A 27,229-nucleotide genomic window follows, 5' to 3' on the forward strand; every position below is an offset into this window, starting at 1 on the left:
GAGTAAGTGCTTACTTTCAAATATATTCTTGCCCAGTGGTGTTGGTGAGGATTCTGGAAAGGTCATTGTGTACAAGAATAACATTGCACCTTACACTATATTCGCAAAGTCTATTTATTAGGTGTACATAGAACATAATTTTTTTTCATGTAATTACGATTACTTATGTCAAGTGTCGAAACGTGTTCGCGAACACCTGGTGTCATCAGTGATCGATTCTTGTCATTTTCACCTCTACACCTGACGCCCAATAAAATCTGTTTCGGTGGATGATCCAGACTGGTTATTCTCTGGCCTTGATGGTTTATATATATTGAAGAATGCGTGACTATTATTGACGTGTCGTCATTGTAAGGAAGGTGGAAACGAAGGAAAGCACAAGTACCGGATGCAATTGATTATTTTCCAATTTTTGAAACCGGATTTGGTCCCAACATGCACTCATGTCACACTCGAGTAGTCATCCATCAACAGTCGCCGGAAGAGTGGTCCGGAATAACACGAGTGGTCACGAATGTGCCCTGAATGTCAGTGGCGTCTCATTCTTACGACACCAAAATAACATAGCCTAATGAGAAATGACATTTGCACGTAAACTTGTATGCAACGTTCATCCGGCATATATAAGAGTACGTGGTCATATTTGGTACGATTCGTCAAACATTCGTTTATACAGCGTGCATGGTACTAATCTATCACCCAATGACAATTCGAGGGAGTCTTGTCCACGCCCCTTGCAGCGCCTGGCCTAGTGTGTCATACGTAGCGGATCGTCTTTGACGTCGGTGTACACGTCTCCCATTAATGTCCCAGACGTGCTCTATATGGAAAGGTCAAGACGCATGGTTTGTCATTGCATTCTGGTGGTGTTTTTCTGTTGGAGGAGTGAGTGAGTGAGTTGGGTTTAACGCCGCTGTTAACAGTATTCCAGTTACATCGCGGCGTGTCAGCCTAATGTGGGAGGAAAGCCTGAAGTGATGCAGGTTTACCACTTCGGTGAAACCCACGAGCACGGGTATGATGCTGACAAACCTAGAAACATAATCGGGGCGAACCGGTACTCGAACCCACAATTATTGGTTTCTGGCGTGCCCAAGGGACGCATCTCTGCACAGCGAATCGCTGCGCCTTAGACGACTGGGCCACCCGTGCCCCCTGACATTCGCACGTGACGTGCACGGTGGGAAGGGGCGTTATTGTCTTGAAAGACTAAACGTGAACCAGCAGGGCGCGATACGGCACAACAATTATCGCCATTTTGTTGTCTCGGCAGTACTGTTCAGTGACCTGTCCATGGGGAATATGCAGGGACGTCCTGGCAGTCATAGTGTTCCAGCACCTTTTCATTACAGACCCACCCCTAATTCTGGCATGTTGCCTTACGGTTACGTTCGCATGACGTTCGTAAGGACGCCTCCAGACACGACCACGCATATCCAGAAAGTCCAGAGTGAATTCCTCTGAATACATTGCACGAGACCGGTTTAAATACTCTAAACGCCTTTGTCGTCTGGATGAAATGTGTCGATTTGTTAACGGTGGTACAACACGCGGCTGTCGAGCATGAAGACTATTTCTAATCATCTGGTCTGTAACTTTTACTCCGGTGGTCTGGCGTAAGTTAACAGCGATTTGATTAAGAGCTTGGGCTCGATTTCTTAATGTCTGGTTTTTGATGAATCGATCCTGGACTTCCGTTGTTGACTAGGCGCCCTTTGCGGGGACGATCATTAACATTTTGTATCTGCAGAAACCAGTTCCAAAGTCTGCAAATCACACCGAGACACACAGAACATATTGGAGAAGAATGCCAATAGCCATCAATCGTTCATGACGCTGTAGACGTCCCAATCTGATTACAAATACTGTGTTACTATGGGTAATGAGAAACTACTCGGAAGGATTTGACGACCATTCACTGAAGTGGCCAATTCAAGAATGACCCCCTACCCACGTGCACGGAGGAATTCCATGGTCCGCGTGCAATGTTTCTGGTGCGGTAGGGCGTTAGGTTTTGGTTCCGAAACCGTTCTATCACGGGCAGTTGATCTTCCCGCTGACGACCAATCATAATGGTAATTTTTCATGAACCTGTACTTTCATTTGAGTATATTTTGTCTCTGATATAAAATATTTTAAGATATACCAGAAGGAAGCCAAGAGAATCCCTCATTTTGAGCCTGACCCTGAATAAATCTACACTCGATAAAGTATTGGAGACTTTCTTGTGAGACTTAGGCTATTTTGTTTCATGGTCTGTATGCGAGATGAGGGTATAGTTCCCAATGTGTGGTGTCCCCGCTTAGTGTGTCCCCACACCGTGATATGCTCGAAATATTGATACACGCGGCGTAAATCAATAGTCACAATTCTTTTTGTTACCTTTGTTTTAAATAAAAAATAATATCTAATTTCAAGTCCTGAAAGCTATTATAAGAAATAGCTAAGAGAAAACTCTATAGCGATAAATATTCGATCATACATATTTCACAAGAGATGATATTCATGAACACAACACCCGTATATACAAGATCATGCCGCTGGTATATACAAGAACACAACACCCAAATATACAAGAACATGACACTGGTGTATATACAAGAACATGGCACTGGTGTATACAAGAACATGACACTGGTGTATACAAGAACATGCCACTGGTATATACAAGAACACGACACTGGTGTATACAAGAACATGACACTGGTATATACAAGAACACGACACTGGTATATACAAGAACACGACACTGGTGTATATACAAAAACATGACACTAGTATATACAAGAACATGACAATAGTATATACAAGAACATGGCACTGGTGTATACAAGAACACGACACTGGTGTATACAAGAACATGACACTGGTATATACAAGAACATGTCACTGGTATATACAAGAACACGACACTGGTGTATACAAGAACATGACACTGGTATATACAAGAACACGACACTGGTATATACAAGAACACGACACTGGTGTATACAAGAACATGACACTGGTATATACAAGAACACGACACTGGTATATACAAGAACACGACACTGGTGTATATACAAAAACATGACACTAGTATATACAAGAACATGACAATAGTATATACAAGAACATGGCACTGGTGTATACAAGAACACGACACTGGTATATACAAGAACACGACACTGGTGTATACAAGAACATGACACTGGTATATACAAGAACACGACACTGGTATATACAAGAACACGACACTGGTGTATATACAAAAACATGACACTAGTATATACAAGAACATGACAATAGTATATACAAGAACATGGCACTGGTGTATACAAGAACACGACACTGGTGTATACAAGAACACGACACTGGTATATACAAGAACATGACACTGGTATATACAAGAACACGACAGTGGTGTATACAGGAACATGACACTGGTATATACAAGAACACGACACTGGTATATACAAGAACACGACACTGGTGTATACAAGAACACGACACTGGTATAATCAAGAACACGACACTGGCATATGCAAGAACATGGCACTGGTATATACAAGAACATGATACTGGTATATACAAGAACATGACATGGTATATACAAGAACACAACACTGGTGTATACAAGAACATGACACTAGTGTATACAAGAACACGACACTTGTGTATACAAGAACATGACATGGTATATACAAGACCACGACACCGGTGTATACAAGAACATGACACTGATATATACAAGAACACGACACTGGTGTATACAAGAACACGACTCTGGCATATACAAGAACACGACACTGGTATATACAAGAACACGACATGGTGTATACAAGAACACGATCTGGAGACATACAAGAAACACTTTACATGTACAGACGCTTGTCGGGAGTCTTCACGGTAAAACAGACGAATTATTCACATGGTCTATGTAAGTACATATGCTGCATCGAACCACACACACTCCAACCGCCCAATCGTCAATAGTTAATGGATGTTTCACGAGGCAATAGCTAACGTCGTTAGTGGCAACACGTGAAGCCGCATGTTATATACCATTGACTGGCGACTGCCGGTATGGTATGCGGTGATTAGCGTCGTCAAGGCAAGTAACGACATCAACGTGTGCGTGATGTTTTCCAACATGCAACAATGCTCCCTACTCCTGCCGCCTCTACATAATAGATGTGTCATCAGATTTCGGTTAGGCCTCACCGATAAATCGCTTTGAGACAGTATAATCACACTACACCAAACCGAATGTTTCCTTTCCAAGATGAAAGTTATTTTGTGAATGCATTTTCAACCAAACATAAGAAAAGCATCAGAAACAATAGTCTGTCTCATAGTCTCTCAACCATATTATTTTCCCTCCCGCCATGCCCTTACTGTATTGCTATAGTTCTAAATGAAGCAAGTCTAGATTTTCCAAAGGATAAAAATCTAACCATCTGGAGCACCTCTTCACTTTAAATGACACTGCTTGCTTCTTTCAAAATTAGATATTTTCGGAAACTAAGGATAATTATACTACAGAAACAAGTATAACTGTTGATATTTTATTATTGTGTTTATTTTACCCCCGAAAGATCGGAACGTTTCAACAAGTGATATAAAGAGGCTTTATAATGAACCCAGCGATCTGTAGTTCTCTAGCTATGGAACAGGTCATGCTATTGGAAATATAGACTTCGGTAATACAAAACCTGTCTAGAGTCCATATAGCTGAATGTGTGTTTAATCGTTGTATTTAACACCGTACTCATCAATATCTCCGCTACATTACGGCGACATGTTATTAGTAGAGTCTGGACCAGACAAACTAGTGATTGAGAATATGAACAGTACCGCACGCCATCTTGGTACGATGGCATTAGTCAACACAGTCATCTGGCCTAACCACCTGATAATTTACTGCACCGCACATAAAGCATTGGTTACTGTGGTGTTTGCTAAATCGCACCCCCACGGGATCCTTTTCTTCGGAAACGTATGATCCCGCTTCTAACCATAGCATGGTTAACATTGACAAGTTTACAGAGGTCCTATTTTAGTCACTAAATGACGCAGAGCGTCCGTTTCGTTGCTGCCACGTTTCCGCTAATCTTTCGCTGAGTGGTTATAAACACCGCGTGTGGATTTGTTAACAACATTCCAGCTGGAATACCAGAATGGACTTCACATGGTTTACCCGGGTATTCGAAGTGACAAGCGCACCCTTTAACCACAAAGCTACCTCATCTGTCTGTAAGCATCAGCGATGCATGAGTTGGTCACAGGACAATATAAAGACATTCAGTGAAGTGTAATCCCGGTAAATTAAAATAACATAATGCATCTTTTTTGTATTATGATTATAAACAAAAATGAGTATCCATGGATTCTCAAAATATATATTTATATTCTGTATATATATTTTAGAATTTATTCTCACGAGCAGTCACATTCATGATTGGTCGCGTTTTACACTGAATTTACAATACCGAATCGAAAAAAACCTGGTATCGAGTGGTTTTAATATTGATGGTTGCAGACTCTCATTGGCATTAGACGTTTGTAGCACCGGAAAACATAGAGCTCCATTGATGACAAGTACCTTCTGGTTAGAGTGAGTAAGTGGGTGAGTTGGGTTTGACGCCGCTTTGAACAGTATTTCAGCAATATCACGGCCGGAGTCCAAGGTGATGTAGACGTGTACATTATGTTTAAACCGACGAGTACGGTATAGCGTTGACAAACCAAAGATCATGATCAGTGATCACCCGATCCAGTTAGTTGCCTTTTACGGCAAGCATGGTTTGCTGAAGACCTATTCCTATCCCTGGATCTTCACGGGACTATTTTTTTAATGTATTTTGAGTGAGCGAGTGAGTATGGTTTTACGCCGCTTTAGCAATATTCCAGCAATATCACGGCGGGGGACACCAGAAATGGGCTTCACACATTGTACCCATGTCGGGAATCGAACCCGGGTCTTCGGCGTGACGAACGAACGCTTTAAGCACTAGGCTACCCGACCGCCCCTATGTATTTTGATGTTCTTCTAGCTTTTGTTTCGCCGTAAGTATTTATATCACTGCTTGGAGTGTTAAAGAATGGGCTTCGAGAATGTGTGTAATCAAATCCGTGTGTTTCTTCTCCATTTACAGCCGAATATTTACACAAAACAGGGTCTTGTAAATAAACCAGTACTAGCATCACCAGTCAACATGTGCGAACGTGGGCCATGACGTCATTACAAGCAGCGCCTATCAATCTGACCTAACACTGCCACCTATCGGCGCCCTTTGGCAACACATTCCACAAGCATCACACTCGTTGATTAGAATCGACTCCAAACAGGACATTACAAGTGTGTTGAGTAGTTAGTCTAATACGACTTCATCTCCCTGTACGGACGCGCCACCTGCCGGCAGGGATTAGCACTATCGCTATTGGTCCTTTGTGTGCCATGCTGATGAATGGCCTGGCTAGAGCCTGAAGGTTGGAATCAGGGACGGAGTAGACGCTTAAGACATATTTAGTGACTCTTCTTTAGAAGGTTTAATGTGATGTTTGATGTATTGAGTAGAAAACAGGAATATTACATCATCGGGAGCCGCAGGGCGATCGTTGCAGAAAGATAAAACCAATTACCATGGTAACTTCTTATCTGATATAAGCACGGAGATGCACTGTCTTTGATATATATGTGTCTGGAAAAAGGTTAGAAACATCCCATTTTATGTTCATATATCTTAACCTTCAGTGTACCCTTTTTGAAATATCTACCGATGACATTTTCCATCCTAATAAATGTATAATAGAGCACTGATACTGGTGAATAGTTGTGACATTATAAATATAAAACCGCAATGCCAGAGAATAACCAGTCTCGATTATCCGATGAAACCGATTCCCTTGGGCGTATAAGGCAAAATAGCGGTGACAATTTGTGAATTGATCACTGAAAATCAGCGATGACACCAGAAGCATGTCCAGCCCACAAGAACACTGTTCCCTAAATGATCGTACACACTGAAGCAATTCTTTAGATGCAAAGAAACAGGAGATGCACTTGCAAGAGTCAGTGACCAAGGATCAGCTGCAAAACATGTTATTCGGTAATTGATTTCGGTTGCTGTATTTCTGTATGAGATACTTTATATTAAAACATATATGTTCCTTCAGACAATTAATACCGGATACGATATTTTTAAATGGTTGTTTTATATGAAAGTACTTTTAAGCAATGCTTCACCGCCGGATGCTTCTGTGCTCAAAGGCTGAGAAAATGTTGCAGAAAGTAAAATTTTAAATTAATTGTGGTTCAAGTTTTAAACGAATTGGTTTTAAGACATAGCAGTAGCTGAGATTTTAGCTTTGCGGTCTTGGTCGAGGCAGTTTTGAATCAGGTCATTCGTCTGGTAGCTTTGCGAAGGCGTCTGAATTTCACACAGAGCACCAAATCCCATCTCTGATGAAGGTATCAGCTCGTGATGACGCGGTGTAGATGCTGCCCTTTTGATACCGGATAGATGGACGCCTGAACAGAGATGCGTGATGCGGCCGTGAATAATATATGTTATACATACTCGTTACCCAGCACTCCATCGGTTCAAGAGAGACATCCGTGGGATATGCTACAGAACGTCCTGTCTCTGTGTCAGAGGTATTGGTCTGTAAGAATCTCTGAATTTGAACACAGCAAACGTAATTTCAAATTAACATCGTTTTGAATTTCAGCAGAATCAGTAAATATCGTGTAATTGAATTATTGGTTCATCACTTGATTGTCTGGTTTGTTTACATGTCGCCTTCAGGGGCGGTCGGATAGCCTAGTGGTTAAAGCGTTCGCTCGTCACGCCGAAGACCCGGGTTCGCTTCCCGACATGGGTACAATGTGTGAAGCCCATTTCTGGTGTCCCCCGCCGTGATAGTGCTTGAATATTGCTAAAAGCGGCGTAAAACCATACTCACTCACTCACTCACTCACTACATGTCGCCTTCGCATGGCAGGAGTACTTATGTGCGGCGCCAGGCAACGAACAAACTTTTGTATGCAAAATGTGAATGGCGAGTGCCACCGGTAGGATAGGACATGTTTACACTTATCGCGAACACCTGGTGTCATCACTGGTTTTCAGTGATCGATTCATATAATTTCCCCGACTACTTTGCCTTGGACGCCCAATGAAATCTGTTTCGCCGGATTATCGAGAAAGTATCCGGTGGTGACCATAGGTAACGATTGCAGGTAATCTGGTAGACGAGGCAAGTACCCGATGGTGATTCAGTAATCTTTTTTTGTTTGTTGTTTAACGCCGCACCCAGCAGTATTCCAGCTATATGACGGCGGTCTGTCAATAATCGAGTCTCTACATTTTGTCTTAAACATGTTTTCACACTAAACATGCGTAAAATCTGAACTCTAAACATGTGTATATTCTAAACAGGTTTAAAATCTGGACATATTTAGTATTTAAATGTGATAAAATTCCAATCGTGTTCTTGTTATCGTGATTTTATGTTTAGGTGGTGTTTAGGCTGTGAGACGATACCTCATTTCTTGTGTTTAGATCCTAAACACATTCCTAAACATGACGTGTAGATAGGCAAGCAATGGCAGTAGGGGATGGGAAGACTCTCAACCAGATTATTCCCCCGAGATGGGGGAATCACGTGAAGCGAACCCTTAGTGTTACCTCCCCATCGTAATGTATTCATAACTATATAGTCTTAATAATGCATCATTATTTGTATCACGTAGCTTTGATGGTAAAAATACCACTCGGTGGCCATTGCGATCAAAGATATTACAGAACCGTGTGGATAAAGGCAGCACTTAGGCCATTTCCTTCGTCGCGCAAGATGGCGTGGAGACACGAATCACAAGAAACTGCAGATTGCTTGCGATATTATGGCGACACTGGGATTGCAACACGCAAATGTCAAGGAATCCATACAACTAACTCACGAAACTTTCACGTACTGTATACGTCAGTGGCTGGCACTTCACATTCGGCCTCGTAATGAATCAATACACCAATCCTAATGACTATTGTTGTCTACAACACAAGGACTAGCGTTCTTTTCTGCGGTAGGGGAAAGGTTTAATCACAAATGTTTTCACAAAATTTCATATAAATTACTATGTATATATTTAGGTAGCGTCATTATGACACTTTCTAAGTGTCGTCAATTACGAGCTTATTTAGGCTGCATTGACGGAATCGCCCTCTCTATATCTCCAGAGCACGAGGTAACGCTTGTATAGGTTTACCGAAATGCGTGCCCTGGAGATACAGCATCATCCCGAAGCAAGCGTGTCCACTAGCCTCTATCAAAGCCAAATTTGTGTTTTTTGTTTGTTTTGATTTTTTACGCCGCACTCAGCAATATTCCAGCTATATGACGGCGGTCTGTATATAAACGAGTCTGGACCAGACCAGACAATCCAGTGATTGATATATTTGAAGTTCAATCTAGGCTGTGTCGGGTGACACACAAGATGTCATCACCACCCGAGACTTATTTTGCGAATATGTCTGGGGCAACAGAATGTTACACACAGCGGTCCGAGTGACGTACTACTAATGTGTTTTTTGTTTGTTTGTTTGTTTGTTTGCTGTTTAACGCCGCACTCAGCAATATTCTAGTAATATGACGGCGGTCTCTAAATAATCGAGTCTGGACCAGACAATCCAGTGGTTGTCATCATGACTATCGATCCACGCAATTGGGATCGATGACATGCTTCAACCAAGTCAGCAAGCCTGACCACCCGATCCCGTTAGTCGCCTCTTACGACCAGCATAGTCGCCTTTTACGGCAAGCATGGGTTGCTGAAGACCTATTCTCGACGGATCTTCACGGGTCTCAAAGCCAAATGGAAACAAGACTTTGGTTTTAAAAGAAGGCTAGTGTGCGCTCTTGCTTCGGGAAGATGGAGATACAGAGGATGATGGAATTGTGAAGACTCGTGTATGCATCTAACTGTATTAGGTACGGAGTAACTGTAGGAGTCCAACTAGCTGAAGCCATTGTGATATTATCGTATAGTGTTGCTGTTGTTGTGTGACACGTAACGTTACTGATCCATAATGCAGTTGTCGTGAGTTTGACATATCTCCTTGATTCAGTGGATAGCTTGGGATGTTGGGGAGTAAAGGAAGTGTACGAAAGTATGTTGTTGGCAGCAATAGTCCAGCTACTGCACGGCTCTCACGATAAACATGGTTGTGCCGAGGACCTGTTTCACTCGAAGTTGCCACGGGGGAGTAAAGTTATGAAAGTGTCTGGACAACCAAGGTGACCTTTAGATTAATAGTAACGTACTTGCTGGAGCTACAGGTGTTGTTTATCAGCACTGTTTGAGTGCGAATATATCGTTTGTATGTTTGTTGCTTTGTTGCTTTATCCCCTCTCTTAACCACTGTAACCCATAAAGACATCGGTGTAAACATTCATCGATGTATCGGTATATTGCCATGGAGCCTTGAGCAGTTGCGGTGTATTTTTATTGCTCGATAAAACGTTTCCCAACGAAAATATATAATTAATAATTAGGTTGATAATCACTATGATTTTCTTTGATTGAATCTATCGATAAAATCGATTTCGATTATACTGTTGATATTACAAGTCGCCATTGGTGTCGTGCCACCAGTTACAATGCATCGATTCGTTCGATCAGTTATCACACACACGCACGCTGACTCACACACACACTCACTCACTCACTCACACACTCACTCACTCACTAACTCACTCACACACACACACACACACACACACACACACACACACACACACACACACACACACACTCGTACTCATACTCTATTGCCATCTCATTGTGTCCACACACTGATCTCATTTTGCAAGTGGTTAATAGCTATCAAACTTGCGACTAATGGTAAGGTGAGCTGTTCACTTTGATGTCCGCTCATGTCAGCTGCGTCTGAGCTGTAAGCTCCGCTAGTCTCAATGTGTCAGAGCTTGACATGCACTGCCTCATGGCTGTGCTTGAGATTTCTGAGCAGGGATTCCGCTGATCCTGTAGCTTAAATGTTGGTATTTAAAATGTCCTGGAATATGGATGACGCCCTTCTGTCACCGCGATACAAATCCCTTGTGACAGAACTAAACTGCCCGGCAAAAGAAAGTATACACTTGAAAATTGGATTTGACCCTATAATTGCAAACGTCGAAACGCCAAAAGGCTGAAAACAGTCGCCGAAACACTGCAACACTTAAGGTCCAAAACATAACTATGATATCTGTGTCAAATACATCCTCATCAATTGAACATATCTTGTTTGTTTCATTTTAGCCACCATCAAACATATGTCTTCTTTCCAGTTTATGTCAGGGCGGTCGGGTAGTCGAGTGGTTAAAGCGTTCGCTCGTCACGCCGAGGTCCTGGGTTCGATTCCCGACAAGGGTACAATGTGTGAAGCCCATTTCTGGTGTCCCCCGCCGTGATATTGCTGGAATATTGCTAAAAGCGGCGTAAAACCAGACTCACTCGCTCACTGTATCAAAATAATGTTTGTAAACCAACACACGGATATCGGGTAATTATAAGGCATGTGTATTTACCCGATATCTCTATGTGAACATATTCATTTGAACACAACGTCTCCATGTTTGTCTTTGACTTCAAATGGTACTCTCCTGTATAATCACAAGTTAATAATAACTGTTGAAATGTAAACGGTTTACGTTACAATTAATCTCCCACCTACATCAAAATAACTTCAAATAACCAGAATGTAATTTATTTTTAGGAACCAGATATCTTAAATGGCATTGGTATTGAGTTACAATTCAAAAGACAGTAGTATCATTCTTAATGACAAGTTCTAGAAAAGAAAGAGGAGAAATCCGATAGCTCTTCCGCTCGAAGCATTAAAGCACTTCCGATAAATGACTCGATAGTATTTTACAAAGACAGGCTCCATGTTCTAATTCCACGGGTATGGGTAAACCCATTCAAACACTCTGGTATTCACAAATAGTGCCTTTAGATTCATGTGTCGCATGATGTAATGATAGATGTGATTTATGCCAGTTCGCGTACTTGCTATCAAGCCAAAGCCACGGGCATTCCGACCTCAGTGATCAAAAGGAGGTCCTGTTATCAACTTGGGTGATTTGGATATTAAACAGATTTTACGAGGGCTGGTAAAGCGTCTGACTAACTATGGGCCACAACGAAGTGAACTTCTCAATGCAGTACATTGTTTGAGTAGTTTGTTGCAAGTGTATTTGGTCTGTTGAGGCCGTTTGTATATTAGTGACAGCCAGTTGAACGTGATAGGGGTCCAAATGGATACAGAAATTGAAAGGAACGAGTTCTGAGCAGTCATCAAGTGTTTGACTTGAGAAAAGTACTCCCAAGAAATTCATGACCGCATATCACAAGTGTATTGGGATACGTGTGCCAGCTATTCCACTGTTAAACAAAGGGCAGCTATGTTTGAGGTGACCCTAGGTCTGGACGTCCCTCAACTTCCAGCAATCAAGGAGATAGAAAAACGTATACTGTCAGAAACTGAACTTGCTGAACTTGAGGAAGACACACGTCTAAGCCATGGAAACTATTATTCATGAACATTAACAGACGAATAAGATATCTGCTCGTTGGTTGCCAAAGTTTCTAAATTCCGATTTTAAGGAAAAAGGAACTCACATTGATATAGAAAATGTAGTGCTAACTAAGGAGGATTTTGTCAAATTCAAAAAGAGATTAGTGATGGGTGATGAAACAGGGGTATACCACTCTGATCCCGAGCCAAAATGTCAATCTATGGAATGGCATTATTCCACTTCTCCGGCACCAAAGAAATTTAGGTCTTCAAGATCAGTGCAGAAGGTTATGGCCACTGTATTGTGGGATGCAAAGGGTGTGATCCTTGTTGATTACTTAGAAAGTCAAAAGACGATTACCGGTGCCTACTTTGCTTGAGAGATTCAATTAAAGAAAAGCGGCGAGGAATGGTAACTGCTGGAGTTCTATCCTTCATGACAATGCCTTTTTCACACCTCTCGAGTAGCAAAGGCTGCTGTGCGACAATGTGGATTCGAAGAGATTCCTCAACCTCCATACTCGCCAGACCTGGCACCAAGTGATTTCCCCCCTTTTTCTAAACTGAAAGAACACCTTCTTGGAAAGCGCAATGGCGACAACGATGACCTCAAAGCTGCCGTGAATGGCTTGGCTTCAGAAAACTTCTTCCTGACTGGAATTGAAAAAACTTCACTATCGATATGAGAAGTGTTGTGAAGGCAGGGAGATTATGTTGAAAAATATAAGTAAAAACAATATCTCAATTGTTGGTTTTGTTTGTAAGGCTTAGAACTTTTTGACCAGCCCTCGGATCAGTCAAGTCAAATGTATTCAAGTAATTTAGCCACCGGCCTGTATTACAGATATATATGTAACTGACAATGCTGTTCTGGAAACAGATTAATCATGATATAAGTTTAAATAATACACAAAAATCGTGCACACTTTTTCAATCCTAAAAAAATTAATTTCTCAAGACAATGGGTGTGAGCGTTATTTGTACTAAACAGCATGTACAGCTTCTGGTATGATGGAGATGTACAATAATATGGTGGTAAAATGTGCTTTCTTAGGTCAGAATAAAATGGACACTGTATAATATCTATATGGACACTAATACAGTCGTGCCCCGCTTATACGGACTTCAGATATCCGGAAACCTCGGTTCCCGGACGATTTTCATTCTAAACGAAATAATTACTATATAAATTTGCCCGTATATCCGGAAATTCAGTTTCCGGAACCGGACGGTCATTTTCACACACAAAACACTGAAATGCACTCAAAATTGTCTCACTTATCCGGACAGTACACTTCCGCTGGTGGTAATATATTTGATTCGTGAGAAGTCAATTAACCAGTGACACTGAGTTACGTTTGAGACGAGCTTGTTTATTGTACATGTAATCCCCTTCGATAAATATGGCGTCTGTGGAGGTCAGAGGTCTATATCAGTCAGTCAGTCAGGTCAGAGGTCAAAGTTGAACTTCATTACGTATTACGAGAACATTACGAGGCATTGTTTTATATCTAGGGATTAAGATTACCTTGTGTATTTTCTCGTAAACTAAGCCGGAAACAGCAATCAGCTGTACACACGTTTTCTTGGAATCGACCGGTGATTCGGTAAAGACACACCCAATGATATAACTTTATAGGATTTTTATGCAAGGATCGACAACAATTGTATCCAAGACCAAACTTGTGTTCAAGGTTTCCCGACTGACCCTAATCTGGACCCCCCGACCCCAAAACTATTTGCACACTGTTCTCTATTGGCACATTAGACGATGTCACCTTCCTGTTGTTGTCTGTCGTTCATGCCACTGGTGTAGATGTGTCGCGCGTCACTTCAGATAACCAGTCATTATCCTCACTTGACAGCGGGCACTTACTGACATCCGGCCGATAACCGATCAAAAACATATCTATCCACGTCGTCGGGGTAGCATTGCACACTACCACAACGAGGTGACGGATTATGTACACATGTGCTCAACCATCACCTAGTTGACGAATGCTGTACACATGTGCTTACCCACCTACCTAGTTGACGAATGATCTTAACATGTGCTCAACCATCACCTAGTTGACGGATGATGTACACATGTGCTTACCCACCACCTAGTTGACGAATGATCTTAACATGTGCTCAACCACCACCTAGTTGACGAATGATCTTAACATGTGCGTACCCACCACCTAGTTGACGGATGATGTACACATGTGCTCAACCATCACCTAGTTGACGGATGATGTACACATGTGCTGAACCATCACCTAGTTGACGAATGATCTACCCATGTGCTTACCCACCACCTAGTTGACGAATGATCTTAACATGTGCGTACCCACCACCTAGTTGACGAATGATCTTCACATGTGCTTACCCACCACCTAGTTGACGAATGATTTTCCCATATGCTTACCCACCACCTAGTTGACGAATGATTTTCCTATGTGCTTACCCACCACCTAGTTGACGAATGATCTTAACATGTGCTTACCCATCACGTAGTTGACGAATGATCTACCCTTGTGCTTACACGTCACGTAGTTGACGGATGATCTTCCCTTGTGCTCAACCACCACCTAGTTGACGAATGATCTTCACATGTGCTTACCCATCACCTAGTTAACGGAGGATGTACCCATGTGCTCAACCATCACCTAGTTGACGGAGGATGTACCCATGTGCTCAACCATCACCTAGTTGACGGAGGATGTACACATGTGCTCAACCATCACCTAGTTGACGGATTATGTACACATGTGCTTACCCACCACCTAGTTGACGGATGATCTTAACATGTGCTTACCCATCACCTAGTTGACGAATGATCTTTCCATGTGCTTATCCATCACCTAGTTGACGGATGATCTACCCTTGTGCTTACCCATCACCTAGTTGACGAATGATCTTAACATGTGCTTATCCATCACCTAGTTGACGAATGATCTTCCCATGTGCTTATCCATCACCTAGTTGACGGATTATCTTCCCATGTGCTTATCCATCACCTAGTTGACGAATGATCTTCCCATGTGCTTACCCACCACCTAGTTGACGGATGATCTTCCCATGTGCTCACCCACCACCTAGTTGACGGATGATCTACCCATGTGCTTACCCATCACCTAGTTGACGGATTATCTTCCCATGTGCTTATCCATCACCTAGTTGACGAATGATCTTCCCATGTGCTTACCCACCTACCTAGTTGACGAATGATCTTAACATGTGCTCAACCATCACCTAGTTGACGGATGATGTACACATGTGCTTACCCACCACCTAGTTGACGAATGATCTTAACATGTGCTCAACCACCACCTAGTTGACGAATGATCTTAACATGTGCGTACCCACCACCTAGTTGACGGATGATGTACACATGTGCTCAACCATCACCTAGTTGACGGATGATGTACACATGTGCTGAACCATCACCTAGTTGACGAATGATCTACCCATGTGCTTACCCACCACCTAGTTGACGAATGATCTTAACATGTGCGTACCCACCACCTAGTTGACGAATGATCTTCACATGTGCTTACCCACCACCTAGTTGACGAATGATTTTCCCATATGCTTACCCACCACCTAGTTGACGAATGATTTTCCTATGTGCTTACCCACCACCTAGTTGACGAATGATCTTAACATGTGCTTACCCATCACGTAGTTGACGAATGATCTACCCTTGTGCTTACACGTCACGTAGTTGACGGATGATCTTCCCTTGTGCTCAACCACCACCTAGTTGACGAATGATCTTCACATGTGCTTACCCATCACCTAGTTAACGGAGGATGTACCCATGTGCTCAACCATCACCTAGTTGACGGAGGATGTACCCATGTGCTCAACCATCACCTAGTTGACGGAGGATGTACACATGTGCTCAACCATCACCTAGTTGACGGATTATGTACACATGTGCTTACCCACCACCTAGTTGACGGATGATCTTAACATGTGCTTACCCATCACCTAGTTGACGAATGATCTTTCCATGTGCTTATCCATCACCTAGTTGACGGATGATCTACCCTTGTGCTTACCCATCACCTAGTTGACGAATGATCTTAACATGTGCTTATCCATCACCTAGTTGACGAATGATCTTCCCATGTGCTTATCCATCACCTAGTTGACGGATTATCTTCCCATGTGCTTATCCATCACCTAGTTGACGAATGATCTTCCCATGTGCTTACCCACCACCTAGTTGACGGATGATCTTCCCATGTGCTCACCCACCACCTAGTTGACGGATGATCTACCCATGTGCTTACCCATCACCTAGTTGACGGATTATCTTCCCATGTGCTTATCCATCACCTAGTTGACGAATGATCTTCCCATGTGCTTACCCACCACCTAGTTGACGGATGATCTTCCCATGTGCTCACCCACCACCTAGTTGACGGATGATCTACCCATGTGCTTACCCATCACCTAGTTGACGGATGATCTTCCCATGTGCTCACCCACCACCTAGTTGACGGATGATCTACCCATGTGCTTACCCATCACCTAGTTGACGGATGATCTTCCCATGTGCTTACCCACCACCTAGTTGACGGATGATCTACCCATGTGCTTACCCATCACCTAGTTGACGGATGATCTTCCCATGTGCTTACCCACCACCTAGTTGACGGATGATCTACCCATGTGCTTACCCATCACCTAGTTGACGGATTATCTTCCCATGTGCTTATCCATCACCTAGTTGACGAATGATCTTCCCATGTGCTTACCCACCACCTAGTTGACGGATGATCTTCCCATGTGCTCACCCACCACCTAGTTGACGGATGATCTACCCATGTGCTTACCCATCACCTAGTTGACGGATGATCTTCCCATGTGCTCACCCACCACCTAGTTGACGGATGATCTTCCCATGTGCTTACCCACCACCTAGTTGACGGATGATCTACCCATGTGCTCACCCACCACCTAGTTGACGGATGATCTTCCCATGTGCTCACCCACCACCTAGTTGACGGATGATCTTCCCATGTGCTCACCCACCACCTAGTTGACGGATGATCTACCCATGTGCTTACCCATCGACTAGTTGACGGATGATCTACCCATGTGCTTACCCATCCGAACAATCAATTTGTATAACTTCTTTGCTGTAACAGCTGACTATACCGGGGAGGTCGGGTGGCAGAAAGTATGGCTTGGTTAACTGTGTGTCATTGTAAAGTTATCAAAAGGCAACAATTTGCCTGTTTCAAACGTCATTAGTTAGAGCCCACCGTGATATTGCTGTATCATTGCAAAATAACATTCATTAACTCGCGAACTTGTGAGTCTTTCTCTGCAGCCAAGACTCTTGCTTGCAGATTTATTGATCAATTGAAAGCCTAACACTATTCAGAGATTCCAGTTTTCAACGTGTAAACATATTTGGAATGGAAGCTATTTACTCAGATAATATTATGTGATTGATTAGATGAGAATTTGAAAATTCTATCACACGATGATAAACATATGTTTTTTGACCTAGGCATGATTTCATTGGCCTGTGACAAAATTCCGTCAAAGTTCTCCTCAATGGTTGTATTGTTCAGAACGGCGTTATGCCCAACTTCCACACTGCCTACGATAGACATAGTGACACGGCTTCAGATCTGTTGTAAACCTATCATCATTCTTTCGGACTCGCGAAATAAGGTAGCTAGAATGACACTATTACATAAATTCCCAACTTTTCGTGAACATTTTCATTATATTTGGGTTGTGAACATGATTACAGGTTATTCATATTTTTAAAACACGGTTTAGACCCCCTCTAGGGAAATTGTAGTGAGATCGTTTGTCGAAAGGTTAAAAAAAATTCATGATACCCAATCCCGCCATCTTGGTGTGTTATTGGTAATGCTAAAGAAAGAAGAGGTATGAAATCCGTAGCTGCATCAGAAATAGACACAAATCATATTTCACACACATTTTTCGTCACCACTCGTCTCTTTCCGTAATCATTCGGATTATCCCGAAATAACGCTAGTGTATGGAGGCAAGCGAATACAAGTACATGCATTATTATTACGTGTATTCTTGTTGTCATCATCTTATGATATGATTGTTATCGAGCTGAATTTGAAATACCCACACATTTTGAAATAATCTTAAAACCATTTTTTCTTTCCTGTTTCAGTATCGCTATTGTTCGGAAGGGTGTTGTATTCACGAGTACTGCGCATACCACAAGATCTGCTATCCCAAGACGCATTGCAACTTCGGTTGCCCGGATGGAACTTGTGTAGACGGGATCTGTATGCCTTACCAAGTGTGCAACCTCAGCACATCGTGCCCCATGGCACATATCTGCACCTACCACCACAACCTGGGCTACGACGTGTGCCAATACAACCTCGACATCGGCAATACGTTATGTGTCGACCGCTATGGAAAGTCTCTTCTGAAACCGATGAACTAGTTGACGTGTCCATTCATAAACTATTTATTTTGTTTAAACGGAGTGAAATGTGTAATAAAGAATCTTTTGTGACAGATTGTCTAAAATGACCAACCTGTTTAAAACAACGATGTTGATAATTTTAGTGGGTAATGCTTTGCAGTAGTTGGACAATGGTGTAAGATGACAATGGTGTCCAGCCTATAGGCTTTGTCCATCCTCGGATGAGGTGTAGTACGTTCCGGCCCTCGCCTCGTTTGTTTGTTTGTTTGTTTGTTGTTTAACGCTGCACTCAGCAATATTCCAGCTATATGACGGCGGTTTCTTAATAATCGACTCTGGAATATTTTCCTCCTGATATTAGTCACTGGAATGACTTGATTATTTACAGACTGCCGTCATATAGCTGGAATATTGTTTAGAAAGGCGTTAAACAAGCAAATAAACAAACCAAATTAGTGTCCTGTTCTCTACTTATGAACACGCTAACACAAACATGTAATACAATCACGGGTTTGTTGCTGACGATACCTCAGCAGCTGTATCCTTGACAATGGCATTTCCTGTGACACTGAGATACATTCAATTACTTGACGTGACAAGAAACTCGGCAACCTGACATTTAACATTGTGTAAACAAGAGAGGATGTGTGTCATAAAGAACCCAAAATAAATATTTATGACATATACTGAACAGCAAAAGAAACGTCACCCCAAGTAACATTGCATGAAAAGTTGTCATTGAAATATCTGGGTAATTTTTGTCAATGTTTCTAAAATTTACCATTACCATGTACGGAAAAATGGAATTGGATAATGAAAAAAAAAAAGCAGATGACAATAAATTCGAAAGTTCTGTGCAAATTGAAATGCACATGCGTTCTTGCCCTTTAAAATTCCACACAGATCGGATAACATTCATTCGTTATTGAATTGCTACCACATGCCAAGACTGACAAGAAATCAGCGACACCAAGCTCTTGGATGATTGCAAGCTGGACAAAACGCCCGGCAAGTAGCCAATGCATTTCAGGTCAACGTAAGGACCATATACAGACTCCAGCAACGGTTCCAGACCACCAACACTACAGATAACCGACCACGTAGTGGAAGACCAAGGGTCACCACCCGACTTCAGGATCGTCAGATTGTGTTCGACGATTGACGAGCAGACACGTCCACTGTCACAGACCAGGCCACACCGGGGACCCATTCTGACGCCACGTCATCGCCGGGATCGTCTTCAGTGGGCAACACAGCACCAGCATTGGCGCCACCAGCAGTGGAGAAGAGTGCTCTTCTCAGACGAGAGCCGTTACTGTATCTCAACAGCAGATGACAAGAGAGAGAAAGTCTGGCGACGCCGTGGGGAACGTTATTCGGATGCTTGTGTTGTTGGGAGAGACACGTGGGGTGGTCAGAGCATCATGGTGTGGGGTGGAATTGGTCTTGCACAGAGGGTCAACCCTGTGGTCTTCCGGAGCAACGATCCAGGGAGAGGCAATGGTGTCACAGCAGCTCGGTCTTAAGACCACACCCCATACCTCATTTGGCACGTCGCCTTAACCACGAGTTCCAGTATGATAACGCCCATGCTCACATTGCGAGACTAACTCCAGCAGAATGGCATCAAAACCATGCTGTGGCCTGCCCTCAGTCTCGATTTAAATCCCATTGAGCACCTGTGGGACGAGATTCAAAGACGGCTGAATGACGTCCGACCACAGCCGACAACTGCAGCTGAACTGCGTCAGGCGTTCCTCAGAGTGTGGGCTCAAGTGCCTGTGGCCTTCATCAACCGCCTCATCCATTCCATGTATCGACGTTGCACGGCAGTCATCAATGCACATGGCGGACACACGGGATACTGATTTGTGATGCCATTTTCTCAGAGACTAGAGTTGTGTTTCACATTAAGAACATTTTACACTTTAATTTCAACCTTGATCAGTTTTGCCAAGTTTCACCTTTTTAATATGTCTCAAAGTATGTTTACAGTGTTCGGACAAATAAGGTTTCTCATATATCTATCCATGGTGACGTTTCTTTTGCGGTTCAGTATATTAGGAATTAACTTCGACTGAAACATTTAGTGTTGTTTATGTGAAGCACAACCAAAACATTGAGCGGAGACGCCAAGTCTGAAAAGATACATAAAAAAGTTTTTAAGTCAAGTTGAATTTCTACTGAAGACCCAACACTGAACCCCTAATGTGTGAATGTCAAGATAATAAACGCATGTCAACATGTTTAGCTCTAAAACGTGTTTATATCCTGAACAAAATAAAGATTTCAATTGTGTCTAAACACGTTTTGGATCTAAAACCAAACGAACATATCCACATCTTCAACATCTACGCTTTTAACGTGTTAATTATGGTATTTTTAAGCAAAATATGCATTGGATCTTTTTTTCTTCTTTGTTGTTTGTTTGTTGTTTAACGCCGCACTAAGCAATATCCCAGCTGTATGACGGTGGTCTGTAAATAATCGAGTCTGGACCAGACAATCTAGTGAATAACATCATGAGCATCGATCCAAGCAAATGGGATACGATGACATGCATCAACCATGTCAGCCAGCCTGATGGGTTGCTGAAGACCTATTCTATCCCGGATCTTCACGGGTCGTTTGACCTGAAAATGTTCATGATCTACGCGTGTTCACGAAGTTGGGATTTATACTTCTACGTCTATTGCTTTTCACACACACACACACACCACCCCTTCCCGTACCCACCCACCCTTGCGCGAGTCAGCATGTAAAGGATAAAACACGACTCCGAGGTTTTACATTTTCAACCAAAACCTAGGAGGAGTGTTTTAACCAACTTATGAATGCTAGAAATACCAGAAAAAATACGGAAACATCGGGATGCCTTATTGTGAAACAATACAGTGTGTCGCGGTTCTTGCAACAAGTACATAACTAAAGTCATGGCATGTAAAATTAAACATCCTTTAATGCCCCGGTGGCTTAGTAGGAAAACAGTGAATTCCAAAACTTAAAACGATATGTGATGTTGCAGGTTGGATTCACGTCATGGAATTATATTTTGTTGATTTTTGGTCAAATTGCATATCCGTGTGGAAGAAGCCCACGTTCGGCAAATATAGTCATAAGTTCCAATAATCAATCATCATCATCATCGGATTATACTTTTTGTCATGATGTGGGGAAGAATATTCTTTTCAAAATGGTACATAAGATATAACATACCACGCAGACCAACGATGTCAAACTACCAAATCCCAGTGAAAGGATACGCTATTATTTATTTAACACTTCTTCCAAGATAAACACGCTCTTATAAAAGTATTTTTAAAATTCCAATTAAGAAACCGTCTAGAAATATTGCGGCCATTAATGACTACGGAAATGGTATTCAATCTTAGGTTGGTTGACCTTTGATGCCGGTAGTAATATGAGGTAATACGTTGCTATTAGCCCTGTCAGCATTTACTGAAAATAATTGCGGGGAATGTATCGGTCAGTGTCGATGCACCAAGAACCCAACGCTCTAACCGGCCAACCCGACATGAAATCAGACGCCATCAGGTTCATGTTATGAGCAAGTCACTCGCCGTACAGATGCGGTGACACCCAATCAACCAAGTCACCGAATCTGACCTCCCGATGAAAAATCAGCTATTTACATGCACGGGAAGCAGCATATTCTAACCAGACTCACGACATTTTGCAAGCGATAGAGTGCTGGGGACGTATTTCTAACCAGGCTCCCCTGGGTATAGCAAGCGAAAGAGTGCTGGGGACCTATTTCTAACCCGAGTCCTCACGGGGTTACAAGCGATAGAGTGCTGGACACCTATTTCTATTTCGGGTCCTCACGGGGTTACAAGCAACTGAGTCTGGGGACCTATTTCTAACCAGGCTCCCCACGTTTTGCAATCGATAGAGTGCTGGGAACCTATTCTAACCAGGCTCCCCTGGGTATTGCAAGCGATAGAGTGTTGGGGACCTATTTCTAACTAGGCTCCCCTGCGTATTGCAAGCAATAGAGCGCTGGGGACCTATTCTAACCAGGCTCCCCTGGGTATTGCAAGCGATAGAGCGCTGGGGACCTATTTCTAACTCGGGTCCTCACGGGATTACAAGCAACTGAGTCTGGGGACCTATTTCTAACCAGGCTCCCCACGTTTTGCAAGCGATAGAGTAATGGAGACCTATTCTCCCACAGTATTGCAAGCGATAGAGCGCTGGGGACCTATTTCTAACAAGGCTCCCCACGTTTTGCAAGCGATAGAGTACTGGGGACCTATTCTAACCAGGCTCCCCTGGGTATTGCAAGCGATAGAGTGTTGGGGGCCTATTTCTAACCAGGCTATCCACGTTTTGCAAGCGATAGAGAGCTGGAGACCTATTCTAACCTGGTTCCCAAGTTTTGCAAGCAATCTTGATGTTTGAGGAAAGTTCATAGTGATGCAGGTGACAGACGTTTACCACTTTTGTGAAATCCACGGCCAAGGGTATGGTGCTGACAAACATAGAAACATAATCAGGGCGAACCACGATCATAGTGTTCTGGCGTGCCAAAGGGGCGCAACTCTGCAGAGCTAATTGCTGCGCTTTAGACGACAGCGCCTCTTGCGCTCCCACAGAACATGAGAAGTGAATATATTCCTGATGAAATAAAAAGTTGGTTCAGTTGTTTATTGGGATGAAAGCTATCTTATTCAAGTAAGGTAAATACATTATCGTTCAACATAAAGCAGTTTATAGTCGGGTAAAAAGGAAATGACAATTTTCACTTGCTCCTAAAATTAGTCCACATTCACAAGGTTGTTTGGAAAGAAATGGTACTGAAAGTTTCTTACTGTGTTACACCGTTGTTAATATATATGTACACAAGAGAATGGCTTCATACACTAAGTCTTGGTCATTTAGTCAATCCCTCTAAACGGGCGATTGGGTAGCCTAGAGGTTAAAGCGTCAGCTCGTCACACCGAAGACCCGGGTTCGATTCCCATATCTGGTGTCGCCTGGCGTGGCATTGCTGGAATATTGCTAAAAGCAGCGTGAAACCACTCACACCCTCTATCTAACCACTCTCCAGATTATCAAAGATCCTAAGTTCAGTTGCTGTTTGACGTTATATATTTATGACCAAGATGACAGATCGGAAATCATGAAGATAAAGTACATGTCATAGTTTGCGAATCCAGAATGAGAAGATTGAACCAAATTGGACCGCAGTGATATAGCTGGAATATTGCTGAGGGTGGCGTTTTAAACAACCAACAAACAAAACAAAAAACTCAAAACAGTACAAGTAAGACACTGCTACCATCTACAACGGTGGATCCAGCAGTTTTAAAAGGGAGGGGTCAAAAATATCAAAATCCTCTCTTACATCATTCGTCACCACTTGCCCCTTTCCGTAACCGGCTTGTCCCGGATTAACACGAGTTGGTCACGAATGCTCTTACATATACATTTGGTTTTCAAGGGGGGGGGGGGGGGGGGGGGGTTAAAAAGGCGGCGGGACACACTCTATGCGAGTCCATTCAGAGACCTTATTGTACATGTTCTCTGCTCCATACAATCAATAGTCACCTTGTATACACCTGGGCCATGTTCCACAAAGCAATATAAGGGCTAGGGTTTCGTACCCCCCAAACTTTAACACAGCCTTACAATTAGCGTAGCGCCAAGACCTCTTTTTCGAACGGGCCCCTAGGCATTTTAATATGTACGTGTGTGTTGTATCATGATAACCTTCTGGTCATTTTATTGTACAGTATACCTGGATCCAGTTGGATCCAGTGGGATCCAGTGAGTTCGACTCTCAGATTTGATCCGTTTATGATCCTTGGTTGTCGGCGCTGCATTCATACTCGTAGGTTTCATCAAAGGGGTAAACGTCGCCGACCTACGTTAGTTTCGTCTTCCCTCCAACATTAGACCACGTCAACGTATACCTGAACACGCAAATACAATGCCCCTCTTCGTGAGATTTGTTTTATTGTTCTTTTAAGCTGCAAGTCAGCAAGCGGTCGGTAAATGATCTCGACCAAGCAAACAAGTGATTGATATTATAAGCGACGTCCCAGGTGGTATGGTGACACACAATCTACCACGTCACCGTGGCTGACCACTCGATCCATTCATACGCCTCTAACGACAAACATTGGATATCATGGATCTATCCTAATATTCCTACGGGATCAAGTGATAAGCGTGTAAATGTTGTTTTACGCCGTAATCAGATCTAGTTCTAATTTGACTCTTCAGGCTCAATCAGTAGATTCTCCTTTTGGTATTGGGGCGTGTAAGAGAGGAAAGGTAGGCGACATCTAAACTATAAGCAAACTCCTCATCTATACTAAACGAAGCGTTCATAGAATCTGTTTAAATGGTTGTTTTAGTATTTCAGAGAGAAGGGGTTAATTTGGATCTAGAGGTTCGGAGTCTTTTGGTAAGTTGTTTTTTCATGCGTGTATTTGAAGAATTTTCATTTTTTTAATTAATGTTATTATTAAATTTGGGGGTGACCCTCCGCAAATGTCCATTTCCTCATGACCCTTCCTCGCGTGCACTGAAATACCATAATGAATTATTATTAATATTTGCTGTTAAATTTACACCATCAAATAGGAAATTAAATATTCTCCACCTCTGCGTAATTTTATAGCCAGAGGTAGATCCAGTGCCACGTGAGACTAATTCTCGCACAACCTTCACTTTTCCGATCTAAGGAAAATGTGCGTCAGAAAAAAAATCGGCATCCAGGGGGTTAATCAGCGACCTTTTGGAGTCATCTAAATGATAAGATGCAATGGAGCAACATGTGCTTGATGCGAGTAGAAGTAGTCGAGCTTGTGGCATATAGGCAACAGCTTGCATGTTGGTGTCTTCTGTGTGAGAGTACCTTACCAGCGAGTGGTAGTGAAGGAGAAGCTGATGCACGAATGGCTTCTGATTTGATCCCTGTGGAAACACCAGAAGACGAGCAACTTGTTCTTTTGGGGCTTCCACTGTAGCTGCAAACACTAGAATGTAAGATGAGTGAGTGGGTTGGACAATATTGTTCATTCTTAACCATATGGGAAGCCAGATAGAGGGTATTAACTGTTCTGAAATGTTCTTAGCAATTACAGTTGTTTCTATATATAACTCGTCTTCTCATTGGTCGCTCGTTGCACTTTTCATTCCTTCGTTCTTTCAGTCTGTCTTCCGCGTGCAGGAACGAGAACCAGAGAGGATTGTAATTCTCAATAACGAACTGCAACTTGTTGATAAATATTCCACATCCATCCATGTATCACCCAGTGGTGGTATGCATGTCTGGCGTTGTTTATGTTCGTAAACCTTCAAGTCGGCTACTGAGCCACGTTTCTAACGTTTGCCATGTTGTTTTGGTACAATATCAATTGATAAAAGTATTCCAAATTTGAATGGTAAAAGAGAGCTATTTTATACATTCCTATGTGCTGTGAAAAGGTCGTTTGTTTATGTATTGGTCGCACTGGTGGTAGGCACCGAAGGTTTGGTACTTATCCCACTAGTATAGGTAGACCGGAGCCTAGTCATACACTACTTTTTGTAAGACTTAGTTCTTTTGGTAAAACCCACGATTCAAAACCAAGATCAGTAGATCCTGGCACGGCTGCAGATGAAGCCTCTGTGCCCCTGTTATACAAACATAAGATACCAGACTGAGTATCCATGAACGGTTAACATTAGACCTACATGTTCTTTTCATTTATCAATTTCACGAGGTTATTAATGTGTGCCGTTATTGTCAAGTTTGTAAGTAAACTTTGATCCCACACACATACAATCTCATTTTACTCCGATTCGGCACCTATCTGCATTACTATATGACGAGACCTCCATGGAAGGGTCGCGTCAGGTGACCCTTGATCGACATTTGACCACACAATCGCTCTGGATGAAACCTATGATTGTGGGTTCGAATCCCGGTTCGCCCTGATTATGTTTCTAGGTTTGTTAGCACCATACCCGTGCTCGCGGGTTTCACCGAAGTGGTAAACGTTGACAAGGGCCCAGTTGACAAGGGCTCTGCAATTAATTGTGCAGAGTTGTGTCTCAATTGCATGCCAGAAACCTATGATGGCGGGTTTGAATCCTGGTTCGCCCTGATTGTTTCTTGGTTTGTCAGCATCTACATGGATTCGTGGGTTCCACCACCGTGGTATGCGTCTGAGACCTACATCACTTCGGGCTTTCCTCCCACATTAAGCTGACACGCCGCGATATAACT

At 42.7% G+C, this 27,229-nt stretch overlaps 1 protein-coding gene across 1 annotated transcript in view; it reads left to right on the plus strand.

Annotated features, from left to right (window-relative positions):
* The window catches only part of LOC139468397 (uncharacterized), a 45,438-nt gene extending 26,316 nt beyond the window's left edge, over positions 1–19,122 (plus strand). Inside the window, exon 3 of the mRNA XM_071250342.1 lies at positions 18,724–19,122. Coding sequence (XP_071106443.1) covers positions 18,724–19,005 — 282 coding nt within the window. The 3' untranslated portion in view covers positions 19,006–19,122. The remainder of the gene's footprint in view (positions 1–18,723) is intronic.
* Positions 19,123–27,229: the final 8,107 nt, after the last annotated feature.

Source organism: Haliotis cracherodii, unplaced genomic scaffold (genome assembly GCF_022045235.1).
Source record: "Haliotis cracherodii isolate W230 unplaced genomic scaffold, xgHalCrac1.p SCAF_2, whole genome shotgun sequence".
Lineage (NCBI taxonomy): Eukaryota > Metazoa > Mollusca > Gastropoda > Lepetellida > Haliotidae > Haliotis > Haliotis cracherodii.